Below are 15,268 nucleotides of genomic sequence, written 5' to 3'. Positions count from 1 at the left end.
TTCGGAAGTATTTGCGGATGTTGATTTTCTGTGTGTTCTGGAATTTCTGGAGTTCCAAAACATAGAGGTGTATTGCAGTGCCATATATTTTTTTGCCTGTAGTTACCTGAAAGTTGCTGTAAATTTTAACTGGAATTAAGGCATATATTTTTGAAAGTAAGCCTTGATTTTTCAATGTCACACTAGATTTTCAAAACTAAGGTTTTCTTTGGATTTTGATAAACTCAGTTTATTAGTGTGTCATTGCATGTGAGAGCATCAGAAAATAATTTGATTTTGTGTAGGTATAAACAAAAATGTCAAATATGGGAATCTAAAGTAAGGATCAGAAATTACCCAAGGTTTTTGTTTTCATGTACGTGTAAGCATAAGCATATATTTTTAAGTGTTCAGTTTTTCTCAGCTGAGATTTAAAGACTTTATTTTTAAATTTAATTTAATTTAATTTAATTTAATTTAATTTAATTTAATTTAAAGAGGTTAAAGACTCATAAAGCTGACCAAGAGGGTGGCATCTCTGTCTATGGTGAGTGGATTTCCACTAGATGATGTTTAAGGTCCCTTCCAATCCAAACCATGCCATGATTCTGTGAAAGCTAATATGGCCCTCATCACTATGGGTGAATGCATAATAAGCAGTTAATCCTCTTGGATGCAACAAAATTTTAAGGTTTGAAAGGAGGAGAACCTGGCATACTGTAGTTAAAGTGGTGGTTGCCAAAATAAGTCACTTTAACAAGTGTCATGATAGGGAGAAGAAAGGAAAGCTTGTAGTAATGCTGTCACATTTGTATTACTTTCTGTACCTACTTTTATTCTCATCTCTTTCATTTTCCTTGCAGAAAGTGCCAGAAAATCCTTGGCAAAAACACAGAACTCTGGGAATTTGAAGTTTACAAGTTTAAAGAGATAGGTCAGCTTAAAGTAAGTTAATTTCTGTGTCTGCACTCAAGTAATTTATATGTTGTACTTACTGTTTGTATTGACCAAGTATCTAAAGCATCACATTTAATGGCCCTGTTCTGGTATTGCTGCCCCAGATCTCTGTTTGTTTCTAGACAGCTGTCTTTCCGATTGATGTGTAAGTTACTAAAACGAGATTGGAGGCATAGTGCTACGTATTTTACTTGTTGGCAGTCTCCAACGTGAAAGACCCACCCCCAAATCTTTTACTTGCTAAGATGCTCACAGTTAAATACATCTTTCCCATTTACTTTTCATTCATTTCCAGTATGTCCTAAAAATACTATCCCAGGTATTAAGGAAAATAGACTCTGTGGGTGCCAGTCATTCTGGCAAATCCAGGTCCATTGCAACAGTTACACAGCTTTAAGTGTTAAAGAATTGCAAAGGAGCAGTGAAGACCTATGCTGTGTGCTAGAAATGGTGGTAAGAAAGAGGAGCAGTCTGTGCTGCCTGGGGTTTTCCCTAGTCACAAGCCAGCTACTACAACAGTACACATTTAATGTGAGAGTCTCAGTTAATAAATTGCATAGAACATAAAACCTAGTACTGTCACTGCCAAACCAATTGAAAACTTTATGCACACTCCCTTTGGTAACATGTGTACATTTACTTCTGAATTTTATGTCTTCCTATTCAAACTCAATGAGCCAAAAAGGACATACTATTAAGATCTCACAGCATGCAGTCCCTTGCTGGTTTTGAGCTATTTAATTCTGTTCAAAAACCAAAAGTGTTTCAGCATTACAAATTTCAGAAATGTCTGACTTCAGTTTCAGGGCCACTCCAGTGCAAAAACAGCCTTGCCTTTAGTATGACTTCTTTGTGGTTTGGTGCACTCTTTACTACTTGAAAGATGAAATCCTATGTTTCTGTTCTTTTACTTCAGTCCAATAAAGGACTTGAATGTAGGTACAGGTGAATTTTTGATACACTGCTTCTTCTTTTGGGTTCATTTTGGTTTTTAGCTGCAAATGTCTGGAAGGGATTTTTGTCTTGTCTCCACTTACATCATCCAGCAGACTGTAAAACAGAAAAATATTTTCAGGTTTGTTGCAAAAACATCTCACCTCAATTACTGCCTTTCTAAACAATTGGCTGTTTTCAGCCTTTAGAATTTCTCTTTTCTTCTTAGAGCCTAGGCCCAGGAACTCTCAGAAATACGTGAGATGCAGTCCATTACATTATTCAGCTTCAAGTTGCAGTTCTAGAAAATGCCTGCCTTATTTCACTATTTCAGTTGCACATAACTTGTCCTAGATTTCTAAAGATGTCTGAGTATCATAAAGAATGCACTAAATTAGGCCAGATCTGAATGAAGGGGTCCTTGTAATGCTTGGGATCACTTGTGTGGAATTTTTTACCTACATAACTAGCAGATAGTAAACACCATATTGTAACTGGCCTATAATGGCATTCAACCCTGATGAGGAGAGTATTGAGATGCTGAAACAGAGTTTATTTCAAAACAGAATTGTCTTGGAAGAATTTGCACTGCTTATAAGTTGTTGCCTGAAATCTGATGTTTCAAATCTAGCATGATTTGCCAATAACTAAGGTGACAGTAAACTGAAGGCTTGAAATTTCCTTCCTGTGCAGAGGAATTAGTGATACCCCAGTGTCAAATTCCATGGGGTGAGTGTTGTTGTTTGTGTGTGATTTTAGGGGGTTTTTGAATGTTCTGTATTAAGCGGTCCTGTTTGGCTACCAAAGGTTGCATTTTGATATCTTGATATCTCTCATCGTCAATTAATGTCCTCTATGAAACCTAGTTGTGTCAGTTTCAAGATTCTAGAGCCTTGCAGTGATCTGTTCCTCTACTGCTCCAGCAGTGGTGCTTGAGGGAGTTACGTGCTTGTGTTGCCTTTTGCTCAACCTGGAAATAAAACTCGACATAATTTTAGTAAGGAGGTAATATAAAAGAGAATCTTTATTTGAAAGCCTTCAAGAGCAGTTGCGGAAAGGTGTCCACAAAAGCCCACCCCTACAGGGATGAGTATGCATTTAAAGGTTTTAGGAAATTAGCATAATTGATAAAAAGCACCAGTTAGGAGGACAAGTGGTGATGCAATTCCCCCCCCGGTCAAGCCTCTTCTCTGGAGCCCCCCCTTCAGCACTGTGCTGTGCTCTGTCTATGAAATGTATCTCAAAGAGTTGTTCTCAGCCTTAGTTCCCAGGAAGAACCAACCTTGTACCTCCTGGGGCTTGGAGCTCTGGCATTTGTTTTGTCTTTTTGCTTAAGGAAAGGGCATGGAAAAGTACTGGGAAAACTAGTCACTAATACTATAGGTGACAGAGTTACAAATATACATGTGAAGAATACAGAGAACATATAAAAGAAAAAAAGGCAAAACTCAAATGGCATCACTTGTGCTCGAGTCACTTCAGTATAAAAATCTAATGTCTCAGCTCAAGCAGCTGAGGAAGGTGCATGGATTCAAAGGAAGATTTCAAACTCTGTGGCTGTTGTGGCCTGAGGGATACCCTCCATTCTGTTTGCTGTGACAGCAGTGACTTTCGCAGTGGTCCAGGATGATCAGCTAGCAGCAGCAGTGCTTTAACCAAAACACTGGATGGAAGACATTTGAAAGACTTCACCAGACTGTAGTGGGCATAGCAGAGAGGAGCACTATCCTAACAGGCTCTTTCATCTCTTAGATAGCCTTTGAGGAATAAATAATTGATGTTCTGGCTTATTGGTGAGATGGTCTAGGATATCTCATGTACAACCTTTATATGGGTTTTCTTGTATATGCCTCATCCTTACATTTATTCATGAAAAGTCTGAAAGCAGATCTTGAAAAGAAACAAGGGAAGAAAATATTTCTCTGTGTAGTATCCCTTTTTTATTTAAAGTCACTTTACCACATAGTTCAAGAATTGGTACAAAGGCAGTCTGATTCAGAAGCTTTTCTTTCTGACCATGCTCCCCAAGTGCAGCTTAAAAATAAAATAGGAAGAGTTTGTAACATCCAGCATGGGTCACCTTTGTGTCAAGGCTTAAAAATAACTTGTATGCTTCTTACATGCTTCTTGTATGCTTTCCTGAGCATGGTGGTCAAACTGCAGGAGGTGGCTGTGTTTTTTCTTCAAAGCAATGGGACACAGGGCAGGAGACATTTCCGTCACGAAGCAGCCTGGCTCACACACAAGGAAACTGCACCTCTCCAGAGCTTGCAGTATGGCCAAACGGCAGCCAAGAGTTGCAACAGTCTGCTGGGGGAGGTTGTTCATTCAGGAGGTAGCAGGAAGGTAGAAAATGGGAGTGAAAACAGCCATTGGAGATTGTCTTCTGCCTTTGAGTATCCAGTTAATGTCTAGCTTGCTTCCTCTATGGTCAAAAGAGACTTTTTATGAAGGGGTCATGAATATACCCCAGAGCGGCCATCAAGACTGTACCCTGAGTTAACTGATAAATCCTGTGACAGCTGGTGGGAGCTGAGGTTGGCAGCACTACATTTCAAAAACTGGCCATGTCCAGACAGCACAGGAGAGGAGAGGTCTAAAATGTAGTAAGATGTTTTTTCTCCTGCTTTGTTCAAACAACTTCAGTAACAAAATGCTATTGTACCATGTGCCGATAGTGGGCAACAGGCAACATCTCTGAGTGTTTGGCAGAATTTCACTGGTGTTGGTCCCTCAGCTACAAATCCTAAGTCCCCAGACAGCTAGTAGCAGTGGGATTTATTTTGGCAGGTGGAAATAATCTTGGCCTCTAGTTGCATGGAATAGTAGTGCTAATTAGATGCTGTGCTGAAATTCCAGGGTATGAGCTAATTTATTCTGGCAGCTTCTCATCTCTTGCTTGCTGGAATGCAATTCCTTAACACCTTCTATACAGTAACAGATCACACACCTTCACCTTTTTCATGGAGAGATATATTTTCAAATTAATTTTCAATTGGGTATGTAAAAATAGCCCTTCATAGAATGTGGTGACCCAAACATAAGTCATAATTCAAAATTACACATATATTGTCCTTGCGTGATCAGGTTCTGGTAGTGGGAGTGCTACAGTAGTGGCTTCTGTGAGAAGCTGGCAGAAGCTTCCCCCATGTCCAGAGCCAATGCCAGCCAGCTCCAGGATGGACCTACTGCTGGCCGAGATCAAGCCAGTCAGGAATGATAGGAACACCTCTGGGATAACAGATACAAAAACAAAGAAAAAAAGTTATTGCACAGTTGTAACTGTGACCAGAGAAGAACTGAGTTGATAATATGAGAGAGGATACAGCTTTGCAGACACTAAGGTCAGGGGAGAAGGAGGACGAGGTGATGATCCAGGCACCAGAGCTGAGATTCCTCTGCAGGCCATGGTGAAGACCATGAAGCAGCTGTGTCCCTGCAGCCCATGAAGGACAAAGGGGATGCAGAGATCCACCTGCAGCCCGCGTAGGAGCCCATGCTGGAGCAGACTGCGCCTGAAGGACTGCATCCAATGGAAGAGTGACCCAGATTGCAGCAGTTCATGGGGAGCTGTTGCCCATGGGATGGATTCATGTTAAAGAGGTTTTTGGAGAGCTGTCTCCTGCAGGAGGGACCCCACACTGGAGAAGGGGAGACTCCTCTACCTGAGCAGCGAGAGAAGCAATGTGTGATGAGCTGACAAGCATTCCCTGTCAATCAATCCCCATTCCCTGTCTCGCTGTGTTTCTGGGGTGAAGGAGGTAGAGCCCAGACAGGAGGAATGGATGAGGGAAGGTGTTTTTGAGATTATTTCGCTTCTTATTATCCTGCTCTGGTTTGGTTATTAAAAAATTCAATTACTATCCAAAATGTGAGTCTGTTTTGCTATGATGGTATTTGGTGAGTGATCCCTGGATGTTATCTTAACCCATTAACCCTTTGTTATATTTTTTCTCCTTTGTCCAGTTGTGGAGGGAAGTGAGAATGTGGCTTTCTTGGGTACCTGGTGTCTAGTCAGGGTTAATCCACTCCAACACATTTTTCAGCTAATGAATCCTTATACCTTTTTACAAGGCTAAGACTTAACAAAATGGATTTTTAAAACATTCTTGTTTTGAGGCATCTTTTATGGGTTTTGTTTTCTAAATGATTGCTGGTCTCTTAATGGCTGATTCTCCTAATTAGTATCTTGCCACCTGTCTCTCAAATGATAGTTCTTTCAAGTGAGTTATAAAATTCCAATGTGTATAATGCTAAAGTAAATAACTTCTGAGTGCTGCTTACAAGTACGAGTTTATAAGGTTTCCAGTGATTACCGGGGGCCATGTTTTGTGTATAGCCTTGTTCTTTTGTTTCAAAACTTTCTTTTTTTCAGTGTACCAGGATGTTACATGTCATTCACCATCTGACACTTTGTTCTTTTTGTTCCTATAGGCAATTAGTCGTTACTTGCCAAGGCGAGATCCAGTTTTGAAACCTCTGATCTATGAAATGGTCCTGCATGAATTTTTGGAAAGTAACTATGAGGTACTGCAGCCTGATGTGTTCCACATCAATGTGTCTCATAGTTATTGCCAGCCAAATACCCTTAGCATTGAAGAATTCTGACAGCAAATTCTCTGATGTATTCAGATTATCAGTGCACAGTTCCGCAATAATGACAATATTTAAATGTTGAATTTTAATTTTAAGAGAATAAATAGAATGTTCTTCAAAGCATGTGAGTACTGTAAGATTGATTATTTATTAGACTGTTATTTTTAGATTTTTTAATGTAACATAAGTGGTTGAGGTGATGCACAAAGCCTACAGCACCCGAAAGAGACTCAGCTTCATGAATCATAATAACATTGTCCTAAGAAGGAAAAATCTGTGTTCTGCACTGTACATGTCTGTGGGCACATGAAAGTTCCTTAAAGGTTAAGGACAGCAGGTATCATCTCAGAGGCTTAGCTGAAGGTTTGATGTTTTGAAATGCTTCTTAGGCCATTCTTTCTATTTCTGTTACAATCTTTTATACTTTTAGGGGTTTGCAACGCTAATAAAAGAATGGCCTGGAGATCTGTACAACAACACAATCATAGTTCAAGCTGTAGTGGATCACCTGAAGAAAGATCCACAGAACAGGACTTTGCTACAAACACTTGCAGAATTGTGAGTACAGTTTTAAACTCTTGTTACAAAAAGTGCACTTAAAATAGTGTACTGCAGTTTATTCGTATTTGTTTAGCTCTCTTCTTTGCTGCGTCTACAGAGTGTTGGCTTTCTCTCCTCTCCACTTTGCTGATTGCACAGCTTAGCAATTCTTTACCCTTCCTTGTAATGTTCACATCGAGTATGAAAGCAAATTGTTAAGCATGAGATTGGATTTCCAACTCCTTTTACCAAAGTAAATAACTAACATTCCTCTACATGCTGTCAGAGGAAACCTCTTTTCTGAAGTGTGCATTTCAGAATTACCCATGTAAAAATAAAATGGTGGGGGATTTTGCCCACTATTTAAGAAGTAGTGTATTTAGGTTTACTGCATGAATGGAAATATGTGACTGGAAAATGTGCCAAAACTGATCTGATTCTTGGTCACTTCGTACAGGGATAAAGCTCTTTGATTTTCTCAGCCTGATCACTGTGTTATTTTCTCACTTCTTCTTTGAAGAAAGAAGAATTACTGTCTATCGCTATGTTACAATCTGTCCAAAAGTTCTAAGAGGACAATGTTTTTTAAGCTCTGAAGAGTGTTCCAGTTAGTTTCCAAGAATTGAAAGGCTAGCATTTTGTGTGTCTTCCCCTGTGAGTTGAAAATGGAGAATGAAAATGCAGAAAACTGCAGGTCCAAACACAAATGAAGGTCAATATAAACAGAGGTGTAATTAATGTTGCCTGATGTTTATTTCCCCATACAGAAATAATCACAGGTCTGTTTAGATATTTATAAAATCAAGTAGTATCCTAACGTTTTACATACTAGAGTATGTTTATATTTTCTCTCATAAGTGATTTTCCTACACATAAGTATGTTAATATTACATGTTTTATAATCCTGTTTCTATCAGGTACACTTACGATCAGCGCTATGGCAGAGCCCTAGAAATCTACCTAACTCTGAGGCACAAAGATGTCTTCCAGTTGATCCACAAGCACAATCTCTTCAGTTCTATCAGAGACAAAATTGTTCTGCTCATGGATTTCGATTCAGAGGTATAGTGATCCTAATGATTTTATATTCACTTTCCTCTAAATACAATTTAACAGATTAAAAATAAATGATCTATAGATGATGTTGAGGCAGAGAGTGTGTTTGCTACATCTGGATACACTCTGAGATAAAGAAGATTGTTTGCCTAGATCGCAAAATAATTGACCCAAGGATTATTTTTTTCCTTCATATTTCCATTTGTGTTTCCTTTCCATTTCCATTTGTCACTCTCAGTGAGAAAAGTGAGTGTCCGCATCATTTGAGAGCATTGTTGTGATTCTCAAGTCGCAACACTGAATATAATTTCACACAGAGTATCATTTCACCATGTTATTCTTTCTATATTTTGAATCAAATAATGGTATTAATAAGCCATTAATTAAGGAGATAGTGGATTTATTTAAGCATATATTAAATGTACTTGCCATTTCCTTTCACCACAGAAAATTAATCTGCTTCTGAAATTTTACAAGGTTATCAACCTAAATTCCAAAAATCAGGAAGTGTTTATTCCATGCTGAATTCTACCTTCTTTCTTTCCAGCTGGCTGTAAAACCCAAGCAAATTAATTTTGGTATGATCACTGGGAAGATAACCAAGTAGATCTCTTTTTTCTGTGCAACAGTTGTTTAAGCACTGTAGCTAAAATATGGATCTCTGCTGGTGGTGATCATCTTTAGTATGCCCATTTTTCTCCATTCATGGAGGGAAAAAAGTATAATTTTTGTTTAATTCAACAGAATAAGTAGGAATCTCTGGTTTGGTATTTTTTGAAAGTGAAGCACAAGTTTGCTCTTGAAAGAGGAAGCAGAACCTGAATCCTGGTGGCCACTTGGCTTACATGGTCTTGTCTGCTTGATTAATGGTATTGGTCTCCAGGTAGTTTGGAGGAATCCAATTGTGAGGCAGGTTGAATTATGTGTTTCTTACATAGTCGTCACCCTGCAGTTCTCTTTTGAGATGGAACAAATGGTATTTCTACATGGTATTTTCTCGTTTGGCAATATCTTTTTGTGACTGATGGTGATTCAGTGGGCATACTTCACCTGCAGCGTAGGTGCACAGCATTTACTGCTATTAATGAGGGAACTTAGGAGAAGTATTCTGGAAGAATACTGCAATGCTGTGCTGTCAGGATATGCTGGTGTTATATAAATTGCTTTCTGAATTTCTGTTGCTGAAAAGAGTAGGTCTGTCCATCTGACACCCATCCATGAATAAGCATAATACTATATAGAGGGTAAGAAAATATTTGTGCCTGTTACCTACTTGAGTTCTCTTTCTCTGTTGTAGAAAGCAGTAGACATGCTTTTGGATAATGAAGATAAAATTTCCGTGAGTATACCAAGTTCATGGCATGGCAGTCCAATGCTAGCTTTTATTACCTGTCCTTTTTCCAGTCTTGTAAATGTGATGTTTATCACAGGTTTGTTTTGTTTCAGATTGACAGAGTTGTTGAAGAGTTAGAAAACAGGCCTGAGTTACAGCATGTGGTAAGTATTCCTGTATTCTGTTGATTTGAAGTTGAGCTGAGTAAACTCTTGGCTGGACATACCTTTTACAGGTGTGTTTATCTTGTCAAAGTGAACCTGACACTGAAATGTCTTAAATCATCAAAGTGGCTACTTCTGCCAATTTCCTATTTAGCATAGCCATACCTTCTTCACAGTAGTTAAATGATCTAAAAATGTGTACCTGTGAGAATTTGATAACGTAATGCAGGCTTATTAACATCTCCTTATAGCATTGTAGGCACTTGTCTTTCCTGGTCAGTTACTTCTTGCTTTTATTCCTCCTTTTTCCCTACCCAAAAATGGGAGTGGTTGGTGGGTGCAGCTCTAAAATACGTTTTGCTGATCCATAGAGAAAGTGAATTGCTTGTTTTTCTGGAGCTGTAACTTCATACACTGTCAAATTGTTTTTGTTTGTACAGAATTACAGTATCATTGTAATCACATAATATGTGACTGTGGGCTTGGGCTGTATTAGAGAGGGAAGTTTAACTTGCTGCTGATTACAGATAGGGTTCAGGTGTTCATCTGGTGAAGAGATGATTTATGGGTTAGAGATCTGATTATGGGAAGCAGATCTATGAAAAGTGCAGTCCACAGCCTAAGAGCTTTGCAAAGGCAACTGACAGACTGTCAGTTTACGGAAGGGATGCATACAGAGGAAGGCAACGAAAATGGTGAATGGTCTAGAGGAGAAGCCACACAAAGAGCAGCTGAGGTCACTTGGTTTTGTTCTGCCCAGAGAAGAGGAGACTGAGGGGAATGCTTGTAGCATTTACACTTTCTTCACAGGGGAAGCATCAGCAGGCATAATCTCTTCTCCGTTGACCTGTGACAGGACCCAAGAGAACAGCATGAAGCTATGTCAGGGGAGGTTTAGGTTAGATATTAGGAAAAGCTTTGCCCACTACAGTGACTGCGCACTGGAACAGTCTTCCACTCTGGGGAAGTGGTCACAGCATTAAGCCTATCTGAGTTGAAGAAGCATTTGGACGATGCTCTCAGGGACATGGTGCGGTTCCTGGGGCTGTCCTGTGCAGGGCCAGGAGTTGGAATTTGATTATCTATGTGGTTCCCTTCCAACTCAGGAGTTTCTATTATTCCATTAATAATATTGAATAAGTGAGTTTGAATTCTGATTCTTTTTTGATTCCTAGTATTTACACAAGCTTTTCAAAAGAGACCACCATAAAGGCCAACGATATCATGAGAAACAGATCAGTCTTTATGCTGAATATGATCGACCAAACTTGCTTCCATTTCTCAGAGACAGCACACACTGCCCACTGGAGAAGGTAAGCCCCAAAAATCTAAGCATAAGTCCTTGATTTTTATTAAGGTCCTGGTCTGTGGCTTGTAGTCTTGTGAATTTCAAGCTGTGTCTGGTACTGCCCTCTACTGCCAATATGAGGGATCCTTTAAGTTTATGACAATCACCTGCAGTTTGGTTTGCAGAGCTGATGACACCTGAGACTTTCCTCTCTCAGCTCACAGGGCAGGAATTGATGGGTATTTTTAATGCAGAAGTTCTGACTACAGTTCTGACTACAGTTCTAGCTACAACATATCTCCTCATCAGTGCTTAGCCTGACTGAACAGTAGGTTATGGGTTCAAGAAATTGACAATCATTTTGCCAAATCTAGGAGCTGTCAGTGTTAGATCTTGAAAAACCAGTAGCTGTAACTGTAGTTATTCTATCTTTTTATTGTAAGGCCATAAGTTTCTGTTGAATAATATACACAATACGTCACTGAACTAACAGGGCTAAAAGTATTTTGTCTTTGTAATTTGGCTAATACACTTGAGGTTTTACAGAGTACCAGGTTTCCATCTTCTAATATTTTTATATTTTTTTCCTATTTTCCTTCCTTGCTCTTTCTTGTCAAATTACAAAATGCATAAAGGTAAGGCCAATCTTGAGTTGTTTCACCTGCCTGAATTAATGTGAAACAAATGGAAATTCTATTTTTTCTGGTTTAGATTGGTCAGTATTTTATTATTTGTATTTGTTGCTGTTAATGGCTGAGCAGAGCAGACCTTGCGTATCCATATGCAGCTATAATGGTGACACAATACAGTAGTTTTCAAGTGTAATATTGAATGTTGTATTACATGGTTAACATTCCAAAGAAAACTAGTAAACTAGTACTGTTCCTGGTACCTCTCTTGTTTTGCATGCTTTTGTCTACTGGAAAATACGTTCTTATATTTTTATACATTCTTAGATTTGAGAATTGGAATTTGTTGAAACCATTACCTGAAACTAGATTGACTAGTTTAGGCAGTGAGCCTGAGAGGTTTCCAGCCAGAAACTTTGGTCTACAATATTGGCTTACTTGTTTTTAATTTTATGATTCTTAGGTTCTGCCTTATGTGTTATTCATGTGATCATGGTTTTATGTATAAAACCTTACCTGCATTTTTCTTTAATTTTGAGGCAAATTAATTTTAGTTGTTGCACGTCCAGCCTCCTTTCTTTAGTGGCAGGTGGTGCAGAAAAGTGCTATGTGAAACTGATGCTCATTGCTGGCATTGCTTTGCTGAACATACAGGCTTTGAGCAAGAATAGGTCAGAGACCCATCAGCTTCTGGAAGGTGTGGTGCAATAATCACCAAAGTCAAGAGAGAATTTCAGAAAAAATGTGTAATTCTAACCTTAATATTAAAATGTTAACATCTTTCAGTAAGAAGCTAAGGAAGAGACAAAAAGATACTATTAATTCTGTAATTATACTTCTTACCATGCATGCTGTATAATAACACTTCTTGTGACATACAGATCTTTGTTCTAAGAAGTTGAAAAGGGGACTAAGAATTTCCCAGTTACTGCTGTTTTCACTTCCTGTTAAGCAAGTTCCAACACAGTGTATAAATGGCAAAAATCAATTTCTGTTTGAAAAAAATCTGCTCTTTTTATTGTTCTAATGAAATTATAAACTCATCAAGAAGAAATAATTTGTGCTCTCTAGAAGTAAGCCACTTTTAGTCAAGTGCAGTTTAGCAAACATTTTAAAAATGAGCTGGAAGAGAAGTAGGAATGTTCCCTGTTTTCCTCTAGAGGGAGGAGTCAGGAAATGGCAGTATCTAGAACTACTGAATACCTGGTGCTGTGTAGTTTATCTTTGAAGTGGAGAGGAAAAAGAGGGCTGTCAGCTGTGTATATAACTTATTAGTATTATTCATACCTTCCTTCATCTGAAGTATCTAGTTGGTAATTCACTTACCCCTAGCCCAGAATTTGTTGTCCATACCTCTAATCTTCATAGTAACCCTTCTGAAATAATGGGAATTGGAAGGAAAGGTGAATTCCTACCTTATCTTTGATTGTAGCTATACTTTATATATTTAAAACTTTGATTTCGAAGTGTGAAGGTTGGTGAACAGTTGTCTTTACAGGAACGCTATGAATCTTGAGTTTGCTTTCTGTTTCCAAATTGGAAACAGACATGGCATTGTTTATGGCATACCAGCCCTGCTGATTTCCTGTTACTACAAACTTGTTGGTAATCAGTTTGGTAGTTTTTATAATTGTGCTAGTTTCCAACTACGCACAAATTCTGTAGCTGCTGAAGATACTTAGCACTCATGTCTTTAAACCAAATTTACAAGAAATGCTTTCTCCATATTCTTTCACATTTGTTATTTTGCATTGTCTTCTTGGTACAAAATTTGGAGGGCACTCTCTCTCCTGAAACCATTCTGGTTACCCTAAAGAGATTTTCAGCCTTGTGTTTTAATGAATATCAAGCAGAATTCCATCACTAGAGACTATGTAAGTCCACCCACAGGAAGCAAGTCTTGGTAGTAGATAACCTTAATGTTTTGTATTAACCAACTTTTGGAGGCTGAATAAAGAAGTTGCCAGTAGAATTAAAGGCAGAGATTGACATAGTCCAGACTGAAATACCTGTTCTGTCCCCAGATTTATTCAGTCTCAGAGAAGAATTTTAAAGAGAGTCATGGAAGTCACAGAGTTTCTCTTCTTAATTAAGGCCAGAGGACTTGGCAGTGCTTATTAAGGGAGCTGCGTTCCTGTCAAAACGAATAATGTAACTACATAGAAAAATCACTTCAAGCTTCTTGCAGCATTTGTGATCAATAAAATTTCATGTTGCGTGGTTTCCATATATTCTCTCTTCTCTTCCCTTACATTCAAGGCTCTTGAGATCTGCCAGCAGAGGAACTTTGTAGAGGAGACAGTCTATCTTCTGAGTAAGTAACTCAGAATAAATAACTGTGATCAATTACAACACTTTTAAACTTGTAATAAAGTTTATGGTGTGAAGATATATTTTCTAATATCTAAACCAAATAACATGACTTAGAAAATAAAACAAATCACTGGATGGATACATCTTAATTTCATATATTGTGTTACTATATATTTCATATATTTTGTGTTACTATATATTTCATATATTGTGTTACTTGGTGTTCTTCTGGGGTTCTGGAAATGTTGCAGAGGCTATGGGGAACAAGTTGGGTGAGGAGTTATTTCTGATACAATCTCCAAAAGAAGAGTAATACTGTTGGTTTTGAAAAGAGAGGATAAATTAAACCATTGTGTTATTCTAAATACATCTTAGAAGCTTGGTATTATTTTTGCTGAGATGAAAGATTTGCTTATATTGCTTTCTATCATTTTTTTCCATTAAGTTAGTTGTAAATTAACTCCTTCAGCTGGCCAAGAAATCTACCTCTGAATGAGAGGCATTGGAAGACTTATATGTATGTTTATGTATTAGTCATGAACAGAATAGTAAATATTTTTTTAAACAATCTCTGGTTCAGTAAGAAGAATATTTTGTGGACCATTTCAGTCCAGTGGAGAGTAAGATTTACTAATAAATTTATTTTGGAAATAGTTCATAATTTCTGCTACTTCTTCCTGTTTCCTCTTATTTTTCATGGGTGTAAGCTGTGCTATACTTACTGCAAATTAAGAGGGCTCATGTGGGCCCTTGAAGCTGGTATTTCATGTTATAGTTTACATCTCTACACATACACACACTCCCCCTCATGTTAGATGTTGCTGCAGTTCGGAACCCCAAATAAGACCCAACACATCCTTGAGAAAGCCTCCAGGTCCCAGTCCAGCAAACTGCTCCAAGCACTTATTCATATTATACTGATTTGCATTCCTACATCTGAATAGACTAGATTGGGTCTTAGTTGAATTAGTCTGAGTCAACTTCACGCTTAGAAAATTCTTATTGGAAGAGCACTGAACATGATGAGCAATTAGTATTTATAGTCTCTTATTTTTCCTTCCAGGCAGAATGGGTAATAGCCGCAGTGCCTTGAAGATGATAATGGAAGAATTGCAAGATGTAGATAAAGCTATTGAATTTGCCAAGGAACAAGATGATGGAGAACTTTGGGAAGATCTCATTTTATATTCTATTGACAAACCACGTAAGTGGGATAGTTTCTGGGAAGCTTGCATGTGTGTAATGCTTTTGCAAATAAAGGATTGAATTATTCACATGTATGTTAGAGAAGGTGGTTTTATATGGTCAGGGAAGTTTTCTAGTTTGTGAAGGACAGCACAGCTGTCCTACTGTGCATAAAAACTTGCAGTAAGGCAGTGTGAGGGTATGCTACACAATGAATACATAGAGGCTTAACATTGAATAAGCTCTGCATAATTATGTCCTTAATGACAAATCAAGGGGATAGTAGTGCTTTTAG

General features: G+C 38.2%; 1 protein-coding gene across 1 annotated transcript in view; it reads left to right on the top strand.

Moving 5' to 3' along the window:
• The window catches only part of VPS41 (VPS41 subunit of HOPS complex), a 110,413-nt gene that overhangs the window by 79,287 nt on the left and 15,858 nt on the right, over positions 1-15,268 (top strand). The window contains exons 15-23 of the mRNA XM_005425684.2: positions 843-924; positions 6,304-6,396; positions 6,896-7,023; positions 7,923-8,067; positions 9,359-9,400; positions 9,508-9,558; positions 10,734-10,871; positions 13,735-13,789; positions 14,852-14,992. Of these exons, the coding sequence (XP_005425741.1) occupies positions 843-924; positions 6,304-6,396; positions 6,896-7,023; positions 7,923-8,067; positions 9,359-9,400; positions 9,508-9,558; positions 10,734-10,871; positions 13,735-13,789; positions 14,852-14,992 (875 nt within the window). The remainder of the gene's footprint in view (positions 1-842; positions 925-6,303; positions 6,397-6,895; positions 7,024-7,922; positions 8,068-9,358; positions 9,401-9,507; positions 9,559-10,733; positions 10,872-13,734; positions 13,790-14,851; positions 14,993-15,268) is intronic.

The sequence above is a fragment of the Geospiza fortis genome, unplaced genomic scaffold (genome assembly GCF_000277835.1).
Source record: "Geospiza fortis unplaced genomic scaffold, GeoFor_1.0 scaffold265, whole genome shotgun sequence".
In the NCBI taxonomy this organism is placed as follows: domain Eukaryota; kingdom Metazoa; phylum Chordata; class Aves; order Passeriformes; family Thraupidae; genus Geospiza; species Geospiza fortis.
The sequence above is the reverse complement of the archived record's forward strand: the minus strand, read 5'-3'. Positions and strand labels throughout refer to the sequence as shown.